Source organism: Manis pentadactyla, chromosome 4 (assembly GCF_030020395.1).
Source record: "Manis pentadactyla isolate mManPen7 chromosome 4, mManPen7.hap1, whole genome shotgun sequence".
NCBI lineage: Eukaryota > Metazoa > Chordata > Mammalia > Pholidota > Manidae > Manis > Manis pentadactyla.
Window position 1 is genome coordinate 14457960 of NC_080022.1, and position 17956 is coordinate 14475915.

Below are 17956 nucleotides of genomic sequence, written 5' to 3' on the forward strand. Positions count from 1 at the left end.
CTGAAGCTTGGCTTCCTCTCCTATAAAGGGAGACTAAAATACCTATCAGTATCTCAAACATTTATTAAGACATTACTAAATGCCAGGGGCTGTTTTCTTTAAGGATGACATGGGTGTGACATTTAATCCTCACAATAACTTGAGAGGCTCTGTTATTATTTTCAAGGTGGAGAAACTGAGGCCCAGAGAGTTGAAACAGCTTCCACTCACTCACATAGTCCCTACATCACAGACTTGTGGGGACCAGCCGAATAATGAAAGTAAATGGCTTTGTACTGTAAAATGCTGTAACACATAAACACACCCTGCCTATTACTATAAGCAATGTAATGGTGACCATATGCAGTCCACCTTCCACAGGACAGCAGAGAATGTGGGTCCAGAGTCGTCATGTGGAGCTCCCGCTGAGCAGTCAATAGCTCTCTTTAAATAAAAGTGGTCTTTATGAAACCAAACAACAGCAGACTCATAGACTCAAAGAAGGGACTAGCCCGTTATCAAAGGGAAGGGGGTAGGGAAGGAGGAGAAGGGGATTAAGGGGTATTATGATTAGCACACATAATGCAGAGGGGTCACCAGGAAGGCAGTGTAGCACAGAGAAGACAAGTAATGGCTCTATAGTATCTTACTACACTGGACCATGATTGCAATGGGGTTGGGAGGACTTGATAATTTGGGTGAACACTGAAACCACAATGCTGCTCATGTGAAACTGTAAGTCTGGGGAAAGGAAATCCTGAGGCAAAATACCTCTAAAAACCGAAATCAGTCAAAGGGAGAAATAAAGTTTAAAATCATTTATTGCTTACAGAGTACAGTCCGGGGCCTTCTCTCTTTTCTGCTCCAGCAGAAGCAAAACCGGCCCTTCCCCTCACCGCTCAGCTACAGATCAGCCCTCTGTTGCCCAGGTAATTACCCACTGATATGGAGATGAACTTCTCTCCACCCCTGAGGAATGATGCAAATGCACTCAAGCCATACTTCTCTCCACCTCTGAATGCCTATTGATGTGCAGATGTACTAAAGCCAGGTGAGAAATTCTGAAAATATTACAATTTTACCCACAGAAACCTACATAAGATTGTATATCAATGATACCTTAATTTTTAAAAATAGAGAAAAAAAGTGGTCTTTGTGCACTGCACCATAAATCAGGCAAAATCTGGGAATGTCCGGACTTGGAGCCTGAACAATGGCTCAGTAGAGCCTGGAGGGCCTGGGGGTACAGAGCTTCGGCTAGATTTACACTCCGTGGCAAAGTTTCCCAGGAAAACTTGAAAATGAGCATCCTGTTGCAGCACCCCGAGAGAGCTCAGCGGGCGCCCCTGCTGTGTTCCCTCTGGCAAGGCTCTGGTGGATGCGTGAGGCTGGGCCCCGACTAGGCCTGGACCCAGCCAGCCTTCATTCCAAATGCTGCGTGGGATGTTCTCAAATTAGGTTCCGTCTCTGCAGGCTGGTTTCCTTTATCTCTTTTGAGTCTGAAACAATAACCACGTGATGATTTGGTCCACAAATAAGGGACTCATATGATCTCTGTTTACCCATTTGTAATGAGCATTTGGGCTGCAGGGGGTCAGAGTGGCCTCAGGTATGCACTGGAGATGAGCCACCAAACACAGGCCCAGGGCTCCCTCCCCGAGGCTGCAGAGAGGGCTCGCGGGATGTCCGGGCCCTGAGACGAGCAGGTGATGATGTTTAGAGAAACAAAGTCAAGGACCTGGGAGCACAGCCAGTAATGAAACTGCAGACTCATATTAGGCACCAACTGTGTGCACCTCTAATGAGGCAAGAGTCAGGCCTGTAGAGGGCTTCCAAGTTGGCTAGAGAGACAAAATGGGTAAACTGAGACCATTTGAAGACCAAAAACCGGGCAGACCAAATGTGGGCAGAAATTCTACGCGTAGTTCTCTATTGTTTCCTGAATATTTAGCATTGTTTCAGTTAGGTACCCCCTTCAGAGATGGACTGTCAGCGCTCCTGACATTCTCACTCTTGGGAATGGCTTCTGCTGCGGGAACTGTCTGGTCAAAGATCATGATCCCTCCTAGGGACTTCTCCCTCCGTGTGCCAGCTTCTCCCTCCATCTATCAGCTTCTCCCCCTGTGTGTCAGCTTCTCCCTCCATCTATCAGCTTCTCCCCCTGTGTGTCAGCTTCTCCCTCTGTGTGTCAGCTTCTCCCCCTGTGTGTCAGCTTCTCCCTCTGTGTGTCAGCTTCTCCCCCTGTGTGCCAGCTTCTCCCTCCGTGTGTCAGCTTCTCCCTCTGTGTGCCAGCTTCTCCCCCTGTGTGCCAGCTTCTCCCCCTGTGTGTCAGCTTCTCCCCCTGTGTGCCAGCTTCTCCCTCCGTGTGTCAGCTTCTCCCCCTGTGTGCCAGCTTCTCCCCCTGTGTGCCAGCTTCTCCCTCCGTGTGTCAGCTTCTCCCCCTGTGTGTCAGCTTCTCCCCCTGTGTGCCAGCTTCTCCCCCTGTGTGCCAGCTTCTCCCTCCGTGTGTCAGCTTCTCCCTCCTAGGGACTTCTCCCTCTGTGTGTCAGCTTCTCCCTCCGTGTGTCAGCTTCTCCCCCTGTGTGCCAGCTTCTCCCTCCATGTGTCAGCTTCTCCCCCTGTGTGTCAGCTTCTCCCCCTGTGTGTCAGCTTCTCCCCCTGTGTGTCAGCTTCTCCCTCCGTGTGTCAGCTTCTCCCTCCGTGTGTCAGCTTCTCCCCCTGTGTGTCAGCTTCTCCCTCTGTGTGCCAGCTTCTCCCCTGTGTGCCAGCTTCTCCCTCCATGTGTCAGCTTCTCCCCCTGTGTGTCAGCTTCTCCCTCCGTGTGTCAGCTTCTCCCTCCGTGTGTCAGCTTCTCCCCCTGTGTGTCAGCTTCTCCCTCCGTGTGTCAGCTTCTCCCCCTGTGTGTCAGCTTCTCCCTCCGTGTGTCAGCTTCTCCCCCTGTGTGTCAGCTTCTCCCTCCGTGTGTCAGCTTCTCCCCCTGTGTGTCAGCTTCTCCCTCCGTGTGTCAGCTTCTCCCCCTGTGTGTCAGCTTCTCCCCGTGTGTCAGCTTCTCCCCCTGTGTGTCAGCTTCTCCCTCTGTGTGCCAGCTTCTCCCCCTGTGTGTCAGCTTCTCCCTCCGTGTGTCAGCTTCTCCCCGTGTGTCAGCTTCTCCCCCTGTGTGTCAGCTTCTCCCTCTGTGTGTCAGCTTCTCCCCCTGTGTGTCAGCTTCTCCCCCTGTGTGTCAGCTTCTCCCTCTGTGTGCCAGCTTCTCCCCCTGTGTGTCAGCTTCTCCCTCCGTGTGTCAGCTTCTCCCTCCGTGTGTCAGCTTCTCCCCCTGTGTGTCAGCTTCTCCCTCTGTGTGCCAGCTTCCCCCTCTGTGTGCCAGCTTCTCCCTCCGTGTGCCAGCTTCTCCCCCTGTGTGTCAGCTTCTCCCCCTTTGTGTCAGCTTCTCCCCCTGTGTGCCAGCTTCTCCCTCCATGTGTCAGCTTCTCCCCTTGTGTGTCAGCTTCTCCCCTTGTGTGTCAGCTTCTCCCCTTGTGTGCCAGCTTCTCCCCCTGTGTGCCAGCTTCTCCCCCTGTGTGTCAGCTTCTCCCTCTGTGTGTCAGCTTCTCCCCCTGTGTGTCAGCTTCTCCCTCTCCCCAATCTGGCCTAGTTCATTTCCCAACAGATGACTCTCCTGGGATCCTCCCAGCAATGCACTTCCCTATCTCAGAGTCAGTGTCCAAGGAGGCCAATCTAAGCCTGTGAAGAGTGAGAAGCATTGTTCCAGCGGGTGGGTAAACAAATGCCTTTGAGCTCAGCAGCAGCAGCAGTGAACACATCCTCAAAAGAAGGCGGCATCTGAAGGGGCCTTAAGTTGCCCTGAGCTTGTATTCTGCTCCTATCACTTCCTCACTATCACGCTCCCATTTGGCATCAAGGAAGCCAAGGCTCAGAGAGGAGGAGTGACCTGAAGAAGACCAGGTGGCAGGGTCCAGACTTGAACTGGGGTCCTAACTCCAAGTCCTGCGCTCTTGACACCTCACCAGGCTCCCTGTCCTGCCCACACCTCTTGTCTATGCAGTGTTTTGAAGGCTCCAGAGAATTTCAGATGCTGACCTTCATGGCTCTGACTTAGTAAGATGGGCATGGTTCTGTCCTTTGACTAACTGTTTCAGGGTGCTTTGGACTGTACTGAAACAAAACCCAGAGCACAGTCCCAGAGGCCCAGAGGCTGTCTCTACATTGTAGGGCAAGTGGCATGGACCCCCATGCCAGCCTCTAGGGCAGTAGGCAGCAAGTGGCAGGTCCCTGAGAGCTACCCTCTCATACCCATCCATTCATCTTACACAGATAGTGATGAAACATCAGTTGGCTTTCTTCCTCAATGCAGAAAATGAGGAAAGAGCCTGCAACTCCGTAAGTCAAAGATCACTCTGTTTTATTCACTGTTGTCTCCTAGTTCCTAACTAGCACAGGGCCTGGCATAAACTAGTACCAATGATGATGGTGGGTAACACCTGTATAGCACCTGTGTTATACCCTACATGGTTTCTGGGCACTTCAAATATATTTACTCACTAAGTCCTCACATCCTCCAACTAGATAAATACTGTTATTATCCTCACCATGCAGGTTAGGAAACTAGGCACAGAAAAATCCACAGTGAATAAATATTTGAGAAATGAATGATCAGAGTCCTATCTTGCTTCAAGCTACAGAAATCAAAACAAAACTGCAACCTACCCATTGAGGGGTAGGGTAATGAGGTGATGAGGGCCAGAAAGTGGCTCAGCACAGTATGTGGGTTAACTCCTTAAATCTGCTTTCAGTACTCCTGATGAAGCACAGATGATCAAGCCCAGTTTATCGAGGAGGGAATAGAGACTAGCAGAGGTTAGGTACTTTGCCCTGCAAACTGACAGACCCCGGACTTACCAGGTGTGTCTGACTCCAAAGGTGGCACCCCTAATCCCTTAGCAGTCCTCCCTGCTTACCTGTGGGTCACTGAGCCAAGAGCTATGCCTTTCCAAAACACAGCTGAGGAAACAAAACCAAAATCCACCCAAGCATCCAAGTTGATGCAACAATGTTATTACTTTGGATGCAGTTCTAGCAAGGTATGAACCTCTTTTTCTCAGGCCCAGCAGTTGGACAGGAATGAAGTTACAGAGGATGCTGTTAGTAGAAAGACAAGGGAGAGGAGGCATGATGAAAATGGTAACCAACCAAGCCTATGAACTTGGGGCCGCTGAGGCAGGTGGTTCTAACCACATCAACAGTGTCGAACCTGTAGCACAATTATTGACTTTGAGTCACCAAGAAAAGGTTGCATTGTGTAAGAGGCTGCAAAGGTGGAGAGCAAATAACTCCGGTTTGATGTTGGAGAAGAGGGGCCTACCACTTCCTGGCAGAGTCATTTAAGCTCATTGAGCCTTAGCTTCATTGTCTGATGGATGGAGACAATGACTGACTCCCCACGGATTGCCCGCAAAATTCAACAAGCTCCGGAAGGTGAAAGCACTTGGTCAACAGCAGTCAAGGCGAGTCACTGTGTTTGACATGTTCTACTTAAGAAAACTGGGAAGTGAGCAATACATTTATGAATGTTTTCCAATAATATTGGGAAGGGGGAATAATAAAAAAACTTCAGTAGTTTAAGGGTTAAATTTCATTATCTGGAAGGTGTACATCAGGAGCCACGACTAACTGCGAGCCTCTTGGCCTCTCTCCCGGTGCGTCCACTCTGTTCACCTTCTGCTTGAAAGCTACCTGTGATCTCAGCTGACACGGGTAATGGGATCGAGGACAGACAGAGTGGGACACGGGGCACAGACTCCAAAACCTAGAAGCTGTTAGTTCAAAAAGGGGTCAAATGCTCTTTGGGAACAAGCTGCTAAGAACCTGAAGCTCCTGCGTTCAGCCCAGCCCTAGGGGAGGCCATTTAGACTTCAAACCAGATATCCTTGGGGGGTTAGTTCAAAAAGGGGTCAAATATCCTTGGGGGGATACCAGCTGGCAGCTTGCGGGACCTCTTGGTAGAAAAGCCAGCTGTGGGCACAGTTTTGCCTCTTCATTAATTTAACTCTCATTTGCTGAGCACCTACCACAAAGCAGGGACTGTGTGAACAAAGCAGGGGGACTCGGACGCGGGCAAGTTCCTGCCCTCAAGGAGCTCCTAAGCTACTGCAGGAAATAGGCACTGCTGGATAAAAACAGTATGATAATGAGTGTTAGCCCTCATCAGGTACTTCCCATGTGCCCGGCACTGTGCCAAGACCTTTACACACACTACCTGATGTCACTGTGGCAACAATCCTACTCTTGTCATCCTCATTCTCCAAGTGGAAACTGAGGTCCAGAGAAGTTTAATCAGTTACTTAAGGTCTTCAGCTAGCAAGTGGTGAGCCATGATTCAAACTTAAGCCTTGACTCCAGAGGCCAAGCCTGCAACCCCATGGCCAGCATTATAGGCAGGTACAGACAGAGGGCCCTGTGGGAATGCCAGGGTGGGAGAGGGGCTCTGGGATACAGGGAGGGCTTTGGGGTCAGCTGGACTTGGGGTGGGGGTTCTAAAACTGCTCTACCCCTCATTAAGTTGGAGGGCCCTGAGGTTCAGTTGTTTTCTATGGCAAAGGAGGCTAATGATGCCTTTACAGAGGAAGGTCATGATGACAGAGGAGCTGACCCAGGGGTGGTGCATGGTGCCACCTTGGGCATGTTCCACTGGACCAAAAGGGGTTAGAAAAGCACATGAGGTTTGGGGGGGCGGGGAGGAGGTGTCAGAAAAGGCCTTCATGAAAGAGATGATGTTTATGGGCCTTGCAGGATCACTGGTTTGGGATTGATTTAAGGAAGGCAGCAGGGTGGGGCAGGCATGAGCAAAGACCCTGCTCAGGAAAAAGCTAAGGGCCCATTCGGGGAGCAAGCTGGCTGGAGCCCAGGGAGAGAGCTGGGGAGTAGAGGGAACCATGACTGAAAAGGAAGGTGAGTCCACATTTAAGCTGGCATGGCAGTGACCTCTGGCAGCCTTTACTGAGAATCCACTTGGTGTGTGTGCCAGAGACCAGGCATTATAGAGTTTGTACTTATAATGAGAAGACACTCTCTTTAAGGAAGAAGGGAAGACAAAGGTAACAGAGGCAGCTCTTTCTTTAAAGAAAAGGCGGGCACAGCAACTGGCTGGCAGGCTTCCTTTTCTTCCCTCCAGCCTCCCCTGGGGCTGTGCATTACAGGGCGCCAGGGAGCAAAAGGCACATACTGCTGAATATTCAACAGACCTTAGGCATAAACATCATTTTACTTTTTGCCCACATGGGACACACACACACACGCATGCATGCATGCACACGGGGGTGAGGAGCCAATTTGATTTTCCAAAAGGTTGCATAATTCTTAGGTAATATTAAAATAGCTGATGAAGAATCCACTTTAATCTTTTTTGGGTGGGCGTTGAAGGCCTGAAGAGCATTGCTTAGACATTTCTGACAAAATCACTTAGAAGAATTAAGCTGCCAGCACAGAGCTGCAAAACCATCAGCTCTAAAACTGCCACCTTCTGCACCTTCCTGGGGCCCTCCATACATTTCCCTGGATGTCCAGGGGTGGGTGAGGAGGCAACCCCAGCAAGGGCCTGCCCAGCCCAGGCCCTCACCAGCAGCTCCCACAGATCAGGTGTTTCTTTTCTGAGATGGACAGAAACATCATTGCTGAAATGATCCCATCCTTCTCAGGCCCCAAAGAACTTCCTGTCCATGCTGATGATCACTTGGAACATAATCAATCATGCCCAGCCTGAGCCTGCTCTTCTATCCTTGGCTCAAATTATATAGCAAATAACCTGATTTGTAACTTTTATAGATGTGTGACCTGTCTCCTCAACCAGATTGTGAGTATCTTGTAGGAGGGTTGGCCTTGCGCTCTATCGTAATCCTGTGTCCATATATCAGGGATGGATAAGATTAGCAAACATTTTGCCACAACCCTAGGAAATGAATTCTAATTCTTTCTTCTGATAATATGAATGTCTACTAACACTATCTTCTAAAAATATAGTCACTCAATTATTCATCTGCATATTCTAGGAGTCTAGCACAGTACCTGGCAGACAACAGACCAGTTAGGACTCCTTCTGAATGAAGCCTATCTTAATTCTATCCTGGGAAAAAGTCTTCGTCCATTTGAGATCTGAAGGGTAAGTGAGAATTAGGCAAAGAAAGGGAAGGAAAGATTGGGGAGGGTGGAGGAGAATCTTCTAGGCAGAGGGACAGCAGGACCAAAGACTAGAGTGTGGTGAGGATGTGCATATGTGTGGTTCTGTGACAGGCAACTGGTCTCAAGACAGTCATGGAGGAGCAGTCAGTCTTGGGCAGAATCAGAATGGGTCTCCTACCATTAGGAAAGGAGGAAGGAAGGAAAACAGGAAGACAAAGTAGGAAGGTTTGTAGGTCTGATGGCAGAAAGCTGAGAACACTTCCATCTGAGAGCTTCTATTTTCTAAGGGGGAAGTCAGGTATCTTCTGAGCGGTAGAAGGGAGGGGAAGAGGTGAGAGGCTTCAGGAGAGAGGAGGAGGTTTGAAATAGTCACGGAGGACAAAGGAGACAGAACCAAGCTGGAGAACGTGGAAGGATTTCTGGGTGGGCTGGGGGTCCAGTCGGGGTGGCGACACACATGCCATTCCATCAAGGTCCGTGGCTGGTCAAGAGTCCCTCAGTACCTGGGCGTAGGTGGACCGCTGGAGTTTCATCAGGGGGGAGCAGACAGCAGGACCAGGGCCTGGAGGATTCTTGCAAGAGACTGGACGAGATAATGGACCATGGGCTGGGCAGGATAGAGAAGAAGCAGGTTGATAAACGGGGAGCAAGCGGAGGGGCCACTGGACTGGAGTCCCGACGATGCTGAAAGACACCTGTGGTGGAAGTGACTGGAGTGGATGTCCGGGAAGATGCGGTTAGGAGGACCAGAGCGGGAGCAGGCGGAGGTGACACCAGGTTCCGGACGTGGTGCCGGAGTGGGAGGCTGAGGAGGACATGAAGAGGTCGAGGAGGGTTGAAAGGGCTGCGCTGGGGGCTGACAAGGCGGACAGCTGGTCTCGAACTCAAACAGATGCCCCCTGAGGGCCTAGGGTTCGCAGGACGCAGGCAGTCCAGCAACGTCATCTGAAAACCGGGGACCACTACTAGGCCCCCAAACAGTCTTGAGGCCGGCGGGGTGCTCCCCGGGGTGCTCCCCCGCACCAGCCCAGGTTCCCCTCCCCTAAGCCTCCGGCCTCGCCCTACACCCAGCCCCCCACCCGGCGGGCGTTCCGGTCAGGCCGGAAGCACGTGGCCCCCCACCTGCGCGGTTGCCCGGGAGACCGGGCTGTTTACCAGCGGGGCCGAGCCTGGCGGCCGCAGCTGACGAAACGGAGCGGCGAGGTGAGAGCGGCGGGACCCGGTGGCCTGGAAGGGGCCGGGAGGCCAGTCCCGGGCCCGGGCTGGTCGCCGGGCGGGCCTGCCCAGACCCGGACACAGAGGCGAACCCCGGGAGACAGGACAGGGGCCGGGGAAGTGGCTACTCCCCAGGGGCAAAGCCAGCCTGGTGTGAGCTCACTGTTGCCGGGATAGGACAACTCGCGGGCTCTGCGGAATCCGAGGAGCCTGGGAAACCTCTGGGCCATGCCCCCACCCTGGCTGGGCAGTACAGCGCGGGACGCAGACCCAGAGGGACAGGGACATCTTGTCACACAGAGAGCCCGGAACCAGATCTGAGCCTCCCCCAGACCTGTGCTCTTGGCCCAATTCAACTCTCACACTCGAGAAGCTCCTTCTTGCCCCTCCCCTAAATCCCTCCTTCTGCTGTTTTAGTTTGTTTCCTTCTAGAGCTGCCAGTACTTGCAAATAATTGAGCCTTCCCCCTCCACCTACCCGCCTCCCGGGGCTGCTGGAATCATCCCCAGTTCCTTTTCCAAACCTTTGATCACATTGGTGGCTTGTGGTCCAATTTCTCCACTCCCCCTGTCAACGTGGCGCTCGGCATAGGCCAGTGTATTCTAATCATTAGTCCTGGGAGAACTGGGAGTGGTACCAAAGTTTTCTCATTCTCAGGCCAGCTACCATCTCCTGTTGGTTCTTCTGAGCGTTTTCATCCTGAAAGCCTCATAAGGAGAGGTAGGGATTGGCAGGGGATGGTCTTAACTGGTAAACGTTTTTAAAAGACCAATTCAAATGTATGCATCTCTGGTATATACCAGCAGATGGTGTGTGGGTGGTTATATTTTATTGTACTTACTGTAGGTTTAGATTTGGGCTGTGACTGAAATAGGGTGGTCTGACCCTTTGGGGGGAGGTGGGCCCTTTGGAAAGCAAGACTATGACTTTAGCCTCTCCTGCTATAATTTCCTTCTTTCCGGTTGATCTGGCAATTAATCTTAAGGTTGGGCGTTTGCCCTTTTGGCAATTCCTTGGAAACAGCTATCAGTGTTTGTTTCCTGACTCCTAGCAGGCCTCTGGGATGCAGGTATTATGTTGAAGTAAACAGGCCCCTTGCCTATTCAGCTGGCGGCTTGATGGGTGCCTACGCCTAGGTCTTATCAGATCACTTTGTGGTTGAGAGTCTGCTGGGCCTACAGGTGGTGAAATGAGCTGTGCAGAGATGACAATGGGTGCTGCAGAAGCCTTCCCGGACTGAGGGGGTGGGGAGAGCTTGGGACCCGAGGGGTGGATGTAAGGGTGTAGTTGGGCCAGGTCCTCATACAGCTGTTGCCCTCACTTCCCTCTCCACATGACAGAAGTTGGGAAGAGCTGGTGTTCCCTCCTTGCAGCAGATGGTCCCTGCACTCGGGAGACGCAGCAGGTTACGAAAGCAGGTTTGATGGAACGGTTTTACCTGAAGGAGGTGTTAGTCTCTAAATAACCATGAGTGGGCTTACAGGAATTAGTCATAATTGAGGTTTTTCTCTGAGATAGCTCGCAGTCATGTTATCTTATGACCAGGGTGTCTAGAATATGACACCCCCTGAACATGGATAATTATATAGTACCAAAAGGTATAGAAAGTGCATGCACATAGTCAAGTTTTACTGTTAAAAATAATCCAGCAGAAAGCCTGTGAGAACACATGACTTTCCTCGTCAAAGTTGTTAAGGAAGAGGTTTCTAAGTTACCAAACTTACTGACAGTTAAACCTTGCCGAGGCATGTGTGGGAGTTAGAAGCCAAGTCTGTGATAATTCTGTAGAAGCTGTGGCAAATTAGTAGCCATTCTGTGGGGGAGGAGGGTGGGCAGAGAGCATGAGGCAGTGTATCAGTGGAGCTCATCTTTGGCAGAAGAGCTGGACAGTTAATATCTCCAGCCTTCCTGAGTGAAAAGTGCAGAGCTGCTAAATTACAAGGGAAAGACTTTAGAATTAAACTAAAATCAAAGGGAAGAAACCCCCACATGTTCTTCACAGTGGATTCAGAAAATAGATGAAATTAACACAGAAATGGGCAAGCTTTTTTTGATGCCAAGGAGAAGGCTCCTGAACTTCTAGCAGCCAGATTGGGTGTGAAAGCCTAGCAAGAAGTGGAATATGGGAGGGTGTGAAGGCTTGGTCTGTGGATAGAAGGGAGCAAACTTACAGGCCTTGATGTTAAGGAAGACAGGGTAGATTCTGAACTGAGTAGGGCTTCAGAAACATACAGGGATATTGTGTTTTGTTTGCTTGTGGTTTGGGTGGAGAGGGAGAGAGTGCTTCTTACAATGAAGCAATAATGGTAGTGCACACAGAATGGTAATTTTGGAGTGCAAAGCTAAGGGGCTGGGATTACAGTGACGTTCAGGACTGTGTGATGAAGGTAGCTTGGAGTAAGTGCATTTGAGGTAAGTATGCCATTAAAGTGTGGAATTAGCAGGAATTTGTTGGAAAGCATTCATTTCACATTTTTGAGGCAATTCTGTAGGCCGTAGCTCTCTGCCATTTCTGTGCAGTGGGCAGGGCAGGGCAGGCATGAGGCCCAGGAGTCACCAGCTGGTTAGCAGTGTCTAGGAGCAGAACACCCTGGGGAAAAGCTCAGCAGCAACAGGCTAGACTTTGGGGCCTAAAATAATAGAAAGCCCTAAACAAGCAGAAAAACAAAAACAAAAAGAACCTTACCACCTAATTAAACCCTTGCTGTGTGTCAAGCCTTGTGCTTCCGGCCTCACCTACATGATATCATATCACTAGCCTCATGGTGCAGGAAAGAGACTGATGTGAGGTGTTTGAATAATGTCTTCAAGGTCTTACAGCTAATTCTATGGATGAGGAAAGTGATGTACAGACACACCTCACTTTGTTCAGCTCGACAGATACTGCATTTTTCCCAGATTGAAGGTTTGTGGCAACCCAGCATTGGGCAAGTCTAATTGGCTCCATTTTTCCAATAGCATTTTCCCACTTTGGGCCACTGTGTCACATATTGGTGATTCTTGCAATATTTCAAACTTGTTCATTATTGTTATATTTACCAATCGTGATCTGCGATCAGTGATTACAACTCTTTGAAAGCTCAAACAATGGTTAGCATTGTTGAGCAACAAAGTTTTTAATTAAAGCACATACATTGTGTTTTTAGATGTAATGCTATTGCACACTTTAATAGACTACAGCATAGTGTAAACATAACTTTTATGTGCACTGGGAGAAAATTCATTTGACTCACTTTATTGCGATGTTTGCTGTATTGTGGTGGTCTGGAACCCAACTTCCTTCCTGAGATGTGCCTGTATCAGAAAGGTAGGGGGAATGCCCTGTGGTTACACAGCTAGCTCTCAACAGAGCCTGCAAACGATTGGAGGTCCTGTGCCCTTTGTACCCAAACGTGCTGCTTCTTGAAGACAGTGAGGCACTGGGAAGTTACCAGAAGGTCTTTAGAAGACCACGAAAGACTCCGATCAGCCTGTGGGTGGAGAAAACAGGAGTACCCTAGCGGTCAGGGTTCAGAGGGAGGCAGAGAACAGGGAGCACCAAGTTGCGTGTTCCGGGAAGGATGTAACCAGGGCCTGGGAGGACGAGGAGTGATGACTCTGTTCGCCAAGAGGCCTCTGATGGTGAGGAAAGAGGACACCTGATTTGGCAATTCCGGGCTGCACTTCCCACCATGCCTCAGAACATTGCTTCGGTGTGATTTCAGAACACTCCTGAGCTCTGCTAAGGGGAGATGCGAATATAGTGTTTACAGATGCAAAGTGTTTAGCAGGTAGTTGGGAAGACAGAAATGTAAACAGCCAATGAAGAGACAATGGGCCGCCTGGTCCTCTGGAACAGGACTGTGTGTCACAGACCTGAGCTCTGTTTCAGGCTCTCCTGCCCACCGGCCTTGAGCAGGGGGCATTGCTCTGCCTTTCTGGCTTACACATCTGTACGATCAGCATGTGCCCAGAGTCCCCTCTGGAGTGGGTCTAAGACGGGGTTTGGCAGATAATGGCCCAATACCCATTTTTGTGTAGTTCGTGAGCTAAGAACAGCTTTTACCTTTTTACATGGTTGAAAAAAACCAAAAGAATAATAGTAGTTTGCGCCACATGAAAATTCTGTGAAATTCAAACAGCAGCGTCCATAAATGAAGTTTTATTGGAACATAGCCACACCTGTTCACTTACATGCTGTCTGTAGTGGCTTTCCCACTGCAAGGACAGAGCCAACTCGTTGTGACAGACCATACGCCACAATGTTTTTGACCCACAAAGCCAAAAATATTCCTGTCTGACCATTAACATGAAAGGTGTGCGTACCCCTGGGCTAGCACCTGAGTACCTCACAGCGAGTTCTGGCCAAAGGGCCGATCAGTAACAGGGCCCCCCCACTCCTCTCCCTCCACCCTGGGAACAAAGTTAAGGCAGTGGAGGGATTTTATGGGAGTGACTTGTGTAGAGCCACCTAGCAAGGTTGAATGAACACACAATAGGAAGGGGAATGAAATAAGGCCAAACTATGGCTGGATGGGGAACGAATACAAAAAGGATTGAGGGAGAAGGTGAGAAGGGGGGTTGCACTGAGTGGCTCTTCCAGAGTGAGCGCTGGCCCAGAGGCGACCACTGTGATCAAAGAACAGAGAAGTTTGTGGTCTGCTCTCAGCCCTTCAGTGAAGCTCAGCCTGGTTTCCCTGCTCGGGAACTTAACTGGGTTATTGTCGCTCTTTTGTGCAAAGGCAGCTACTGATAACCTTCCTTTCTCTGCCTCCACATCTATGGGTTGTATAGGCTGCCCATAGGGAGGGCTGTGTACCCTGGGGGCCAGAAGATTCCCTGGAGCACATCAAGCCTGCCCCACCTCAGGCCTTTGTCTACACCTGGATGTGATTCCCCCTAGATCAAGGGTGGGCAAACCACAGCATGGGCCGAATCTGGCCCACCCCTGTCTTTATCAAGTTTCATCAGAACACAGCCACAATCCTGTGTGTACATATCGTCTATGACTGTTCTTGTGCTACACTGGCAGGGCTGGGTAATTGGAACAGAGACCATGTGGCTCTCAGAGCTGAAAATATTTCTGGAAAAGGTTAGCCAGTCTAAAGTGTAACATGGCTGGTGCCTTGTCATCATCCTGGTCTCTCAGCTTAAAGTACCCCCAACCCAAAAGATTAAGAGTTAGACTCCCACCCTTGTCTCTCTCTGGTGCAACACCTTTTTTATTTTCCTCTGAGCAATTACTACTTTTTGAAAAGATCTATTTACTCATGGATTCAACACCTGTCTTCCCTCCCTGTTCAAGTGAAAGGAGTTTGGTGCTCTGATATATTTATTCCAACTGCCTGAAATGAATGAGCAAATGACTTGCAGAGGGTGCCCCTCTCCAGATGTCAGAAATCCAGAGAGATGCCCTACACCCTCGAGGGTGGCCGGTTGGTACTAATCCTGGCACTGGAGAGTGAAGGGCTTAGATCCAGAAGTCCTGGAAGTTTGATCATGGCTTCCTCTCTTTTCTCCTGCTTCCTTAGGGGTCCTAAGAAGCAATGGCCACGGAAGCCTCTGTGAACATAGCTCCCCCTGAACACAGCTCTGTGGTCAGCACAGTGGCCGACAGCTTCGCCTGGCAGCCACATGCACTGAACATGCACCTCATAAGGCCCAAGTCCGCCAAGGGTCGCATGCGGTCAAGTCTGCACAAACCCCAGGACACAGGGATGTACTCACATGACACACGTTCTTCTCTGCCTCCAGCAATTCCTTGCAAGTCCCCAAGCAGCCAGAAACCAGGAGGCTGTGCACCCAGACCTCCCAATCAGGGAGCTTCCGATGGGATCTCTGAGCTGCTGCAGCAGGTGCCCACTGGGGCTTCCTCTTCCCTCAATAAATACCCAGTTCTTCCTTCCATCAGCAGGAAGACCCTGCAGGAGGGGGCGGTGGAAACAGTAGCTCAAAAGGCCGGCTCACTGCACCTGAGCAGCACACAGGGTCTTTACCAAGAGGAGACCTGCTCCATGAAGACAAGCAAAGAAGATTCCAGAGCTCAAGCCTGTTCCCCAGAGAGAAAATTCATCCAAAACAAGAGACAGACCTCCCCCAGGGCTGGAGATCTGGAGGAACCGTCAGATCAAGAGCCAAGGCTGCTGCTTGCTGTCAGGTCACCGTCAGGCCGAAGGTTTGTACACCACTTCCGACCAACTGATGACCTGCAAACCGTTGTTGCTGTAGCTGAGCACAAGAACAAAGCCAGCTACGAGCACTGCAGCATCGAAACAATGGAGGTGCCCCGGAGATGCCTCTCTGATCTCACCAAATCTCTGCAAGAGTGCGGAATCCCCCACAAGTCGGTGCTGGGCATCTCACAGGGAGGTGGGGCAGGGGGGCCCTGAGTCCACAGCCACCCAGCTGGGGTCCTGGGTCTCTGAGCAAGAAGTGTGCTTGGGTGCCTTGGCATCCTGGGCAGCGTGGTGTCAAGTGCCATGGCACCGTGGTGCCGCTGGGACTGGGACTCCTGTCTTCACAGCATCACCTTTGAGGCAGGGATATTTGCACACCCACCAAGCACATCAAGAAGATTCTCTTCCAGTTGCTAAATTCTGGAGTGAACTGGCAAGTTACCGAGGCTGTTCCTCAAACGGCTGTGACCAGGCCTCCCTTTTTCTAGAGTTTTGGGCCCTGTCCAGAGCACCTGCTTGCCTTTACAATGAACTCCCATTCTCTTGAAGCCAGTGGTTTGTCTCTGCATTTGATGCAGGATTAAACACTTCCTAGAGGGGATTCTAGCCTGGTAAATAACTAGGGTTCAGGAAATGTCAAGCTGGCATTTGTAAGTCTCAGCAAGCATCCTTAAGAAACAGGTGGTTGGCCCTATCTTGGAAGCAGCCCCTCTGCTGGGTCTGGGTGACTAGAGTTCCTTGGGGATGACTGTTGTTTTGTGTGAGGGGGTCTCAGGGGAAAGAGCAGGTATTTTGCTAATACAAATCCCTAATACCTCCACATTTCTAAAATCACTGGGAACTGGAAAGTAAATTGCTTCCCCAGCCGTAGATTAGTCACGCAGCTTCTTTTAAGTAGAGAATAACTAGGTTTACAACTTTTGGTAGCTATTCTCTGTGCATACAGTTCTTCCCAAACTTTGGAAAGCCATTGTAACCTCATTTCCTTTGCTTTTGTCAGTCATGGCATGTTTTGTTCTTAAATCATACAAACCTACAGGCCTGTGCAAGTTGGCGCTGAAGGCCTCGGGCTTACCTGGGTGTGGATGCATTGTTTTATCCCCCAGTTTCCATGTCCTACCTACTACACACATGGAGGCCCCCTAGTGCCCAGTGGCTCTTAGACTTAGAAGCCCCCGGAGGGGAAGGGCCCCTCAGTTTGTTGTCACTTACTCACTGTGCCCATGTGGTCCTGTTGATTGGCAGGAAGTGCGGCTGACTGCCTGAGCCTGCAACTGTGTTGAAAACCACAGTCTTCTTTTTCCAATCCTGAAGAGGTGACATGGATAATTTGCCAAAGTTTTCTTGTATTGTGAGTTCAGCCAGACTCCCGCGTCTCATCTGGACCTTCTTTATGGCCAAATCACCATTGAAAGTAGGGAATCTTATCCCCCCAGGGCTTGGCCACTGTGAAGCCTTGGGTGCTGATAATACACTCCCACCTCCTAGGTACACAGAGAAGGCAGGAGTTGGGGAAGCATATCAGTGTTGCAACCTCAACAACAAGCACATCGTGGGCGTAGATAAGGAATGTGGCTGGAAATGTAACTCCCCGTAAATTGATACTAGCCATGGAGATTAACACCAACATAGTTTCCTCTGAAGAAGGCTTGCTTTGTCCTAACTGCATCCCACACCACACAGATCACTCAAGATAGGTTATTTCTGAATGTTCAGCAAAATTTCTCAATAACCTCTTGTTTGGTCAACAGCTCCTTTGACTGCAAAGGTCATCTGGGGCTTGCGGTGCCCTCTGCAGCGCACATGACTGGCCACAGCTCCCAGTTACCGACCCCGGCAGAAGAGGCTGGTGGCTTGAGTCTGGTACTCAGTACAGATTCACCTCCCACCTAAAACTGTGCCTCTGATCTGGAAGGCTGGGGGAAGAGCCTCCCACAAAATTACACCTACTCTGTGGTAAGAATAAAATCCCACCCACCTGGGACCGAGTAATTTCTCTAGGCAGGAAACCTTTAGAAAACTTCAGTAAAATGCAGCATGCTTGAGGGTTAGAATCTTCTGCACTTGGGGTTTGCTTCTGCTGTTTAGCTTAGAATTTGGGGGTGGTGAAAAAAATGGAAGGCATGAGGCATAGGAATGTTTTAGGATATTTTAGGATATATGAATAAAACTAGATTTGAACCACCTTAATGATCTTTTTTTTTTTTTTTGGACAAAAGATGATGATACTAACAATAAAAACTGATTTGTGTGAAATTGACTCAGTGGAGAAGTACACCTGTATTTAGCCCAAGACTTTGCTCCCACGCTGTAGTGGACAGAGGAGTTCATCCACCTGATCTTGGTAAGCACTTGGTTCCGAGCCCTCTCCCCCAGCCACTGCAGATGAGCCCCCTTCCTGTAGCTCTGGCCCTCAGCTTACAGCATTAAGCCTG

The 17956-nt window shown here is 50.2% G+C and overlaps 1 protein-coding gene across 2 annotated transcripts; it reads left to right on the forward strand.

The window, feature by feature from the left end:
- Nucleotides 1-7689: 7689 nt before the first annotated feature.
- Nucleotides 7690-17711, forward strand: UBXN10 (UBX domain protein 10). Of its 2 annotated transcripts, none has more exons than XM_057499800.1 (2): nt 7690-7825; nt 14877-17711. In XM_057499800.1, exon 2 carries the CDS (start codon nt 14892-14894, stop codon nt 15732-15734), a length of 843 nt encoding a protein of 280 aa, XP_057355783.1. In that variant the 5' UTR covers nt 7690-7825; nt 14877-14891; the 3' UTR covers nt 15735-17711. The 2 variants fall into 2 exon arrangements, with proteins under 2 accessions (XP_057355783.1, XP_036770400.2); XM_036914505.2 differs by lacking the exon at nt 7690-7825 and adding an exon at nt 9261-9354.
- The last annotated feature ends 245 nt before the right edge of the window (nt 17712-17956 follow it).

Coding starts and splice junctions, on each gene's coding strand:
- UBXN10 (XM_057499800.1), top strand. CDS start 14,892: ATGGCCACGGAAGCCTCTGTGAACATAGCTCCCCCTGAACACAGCTCT.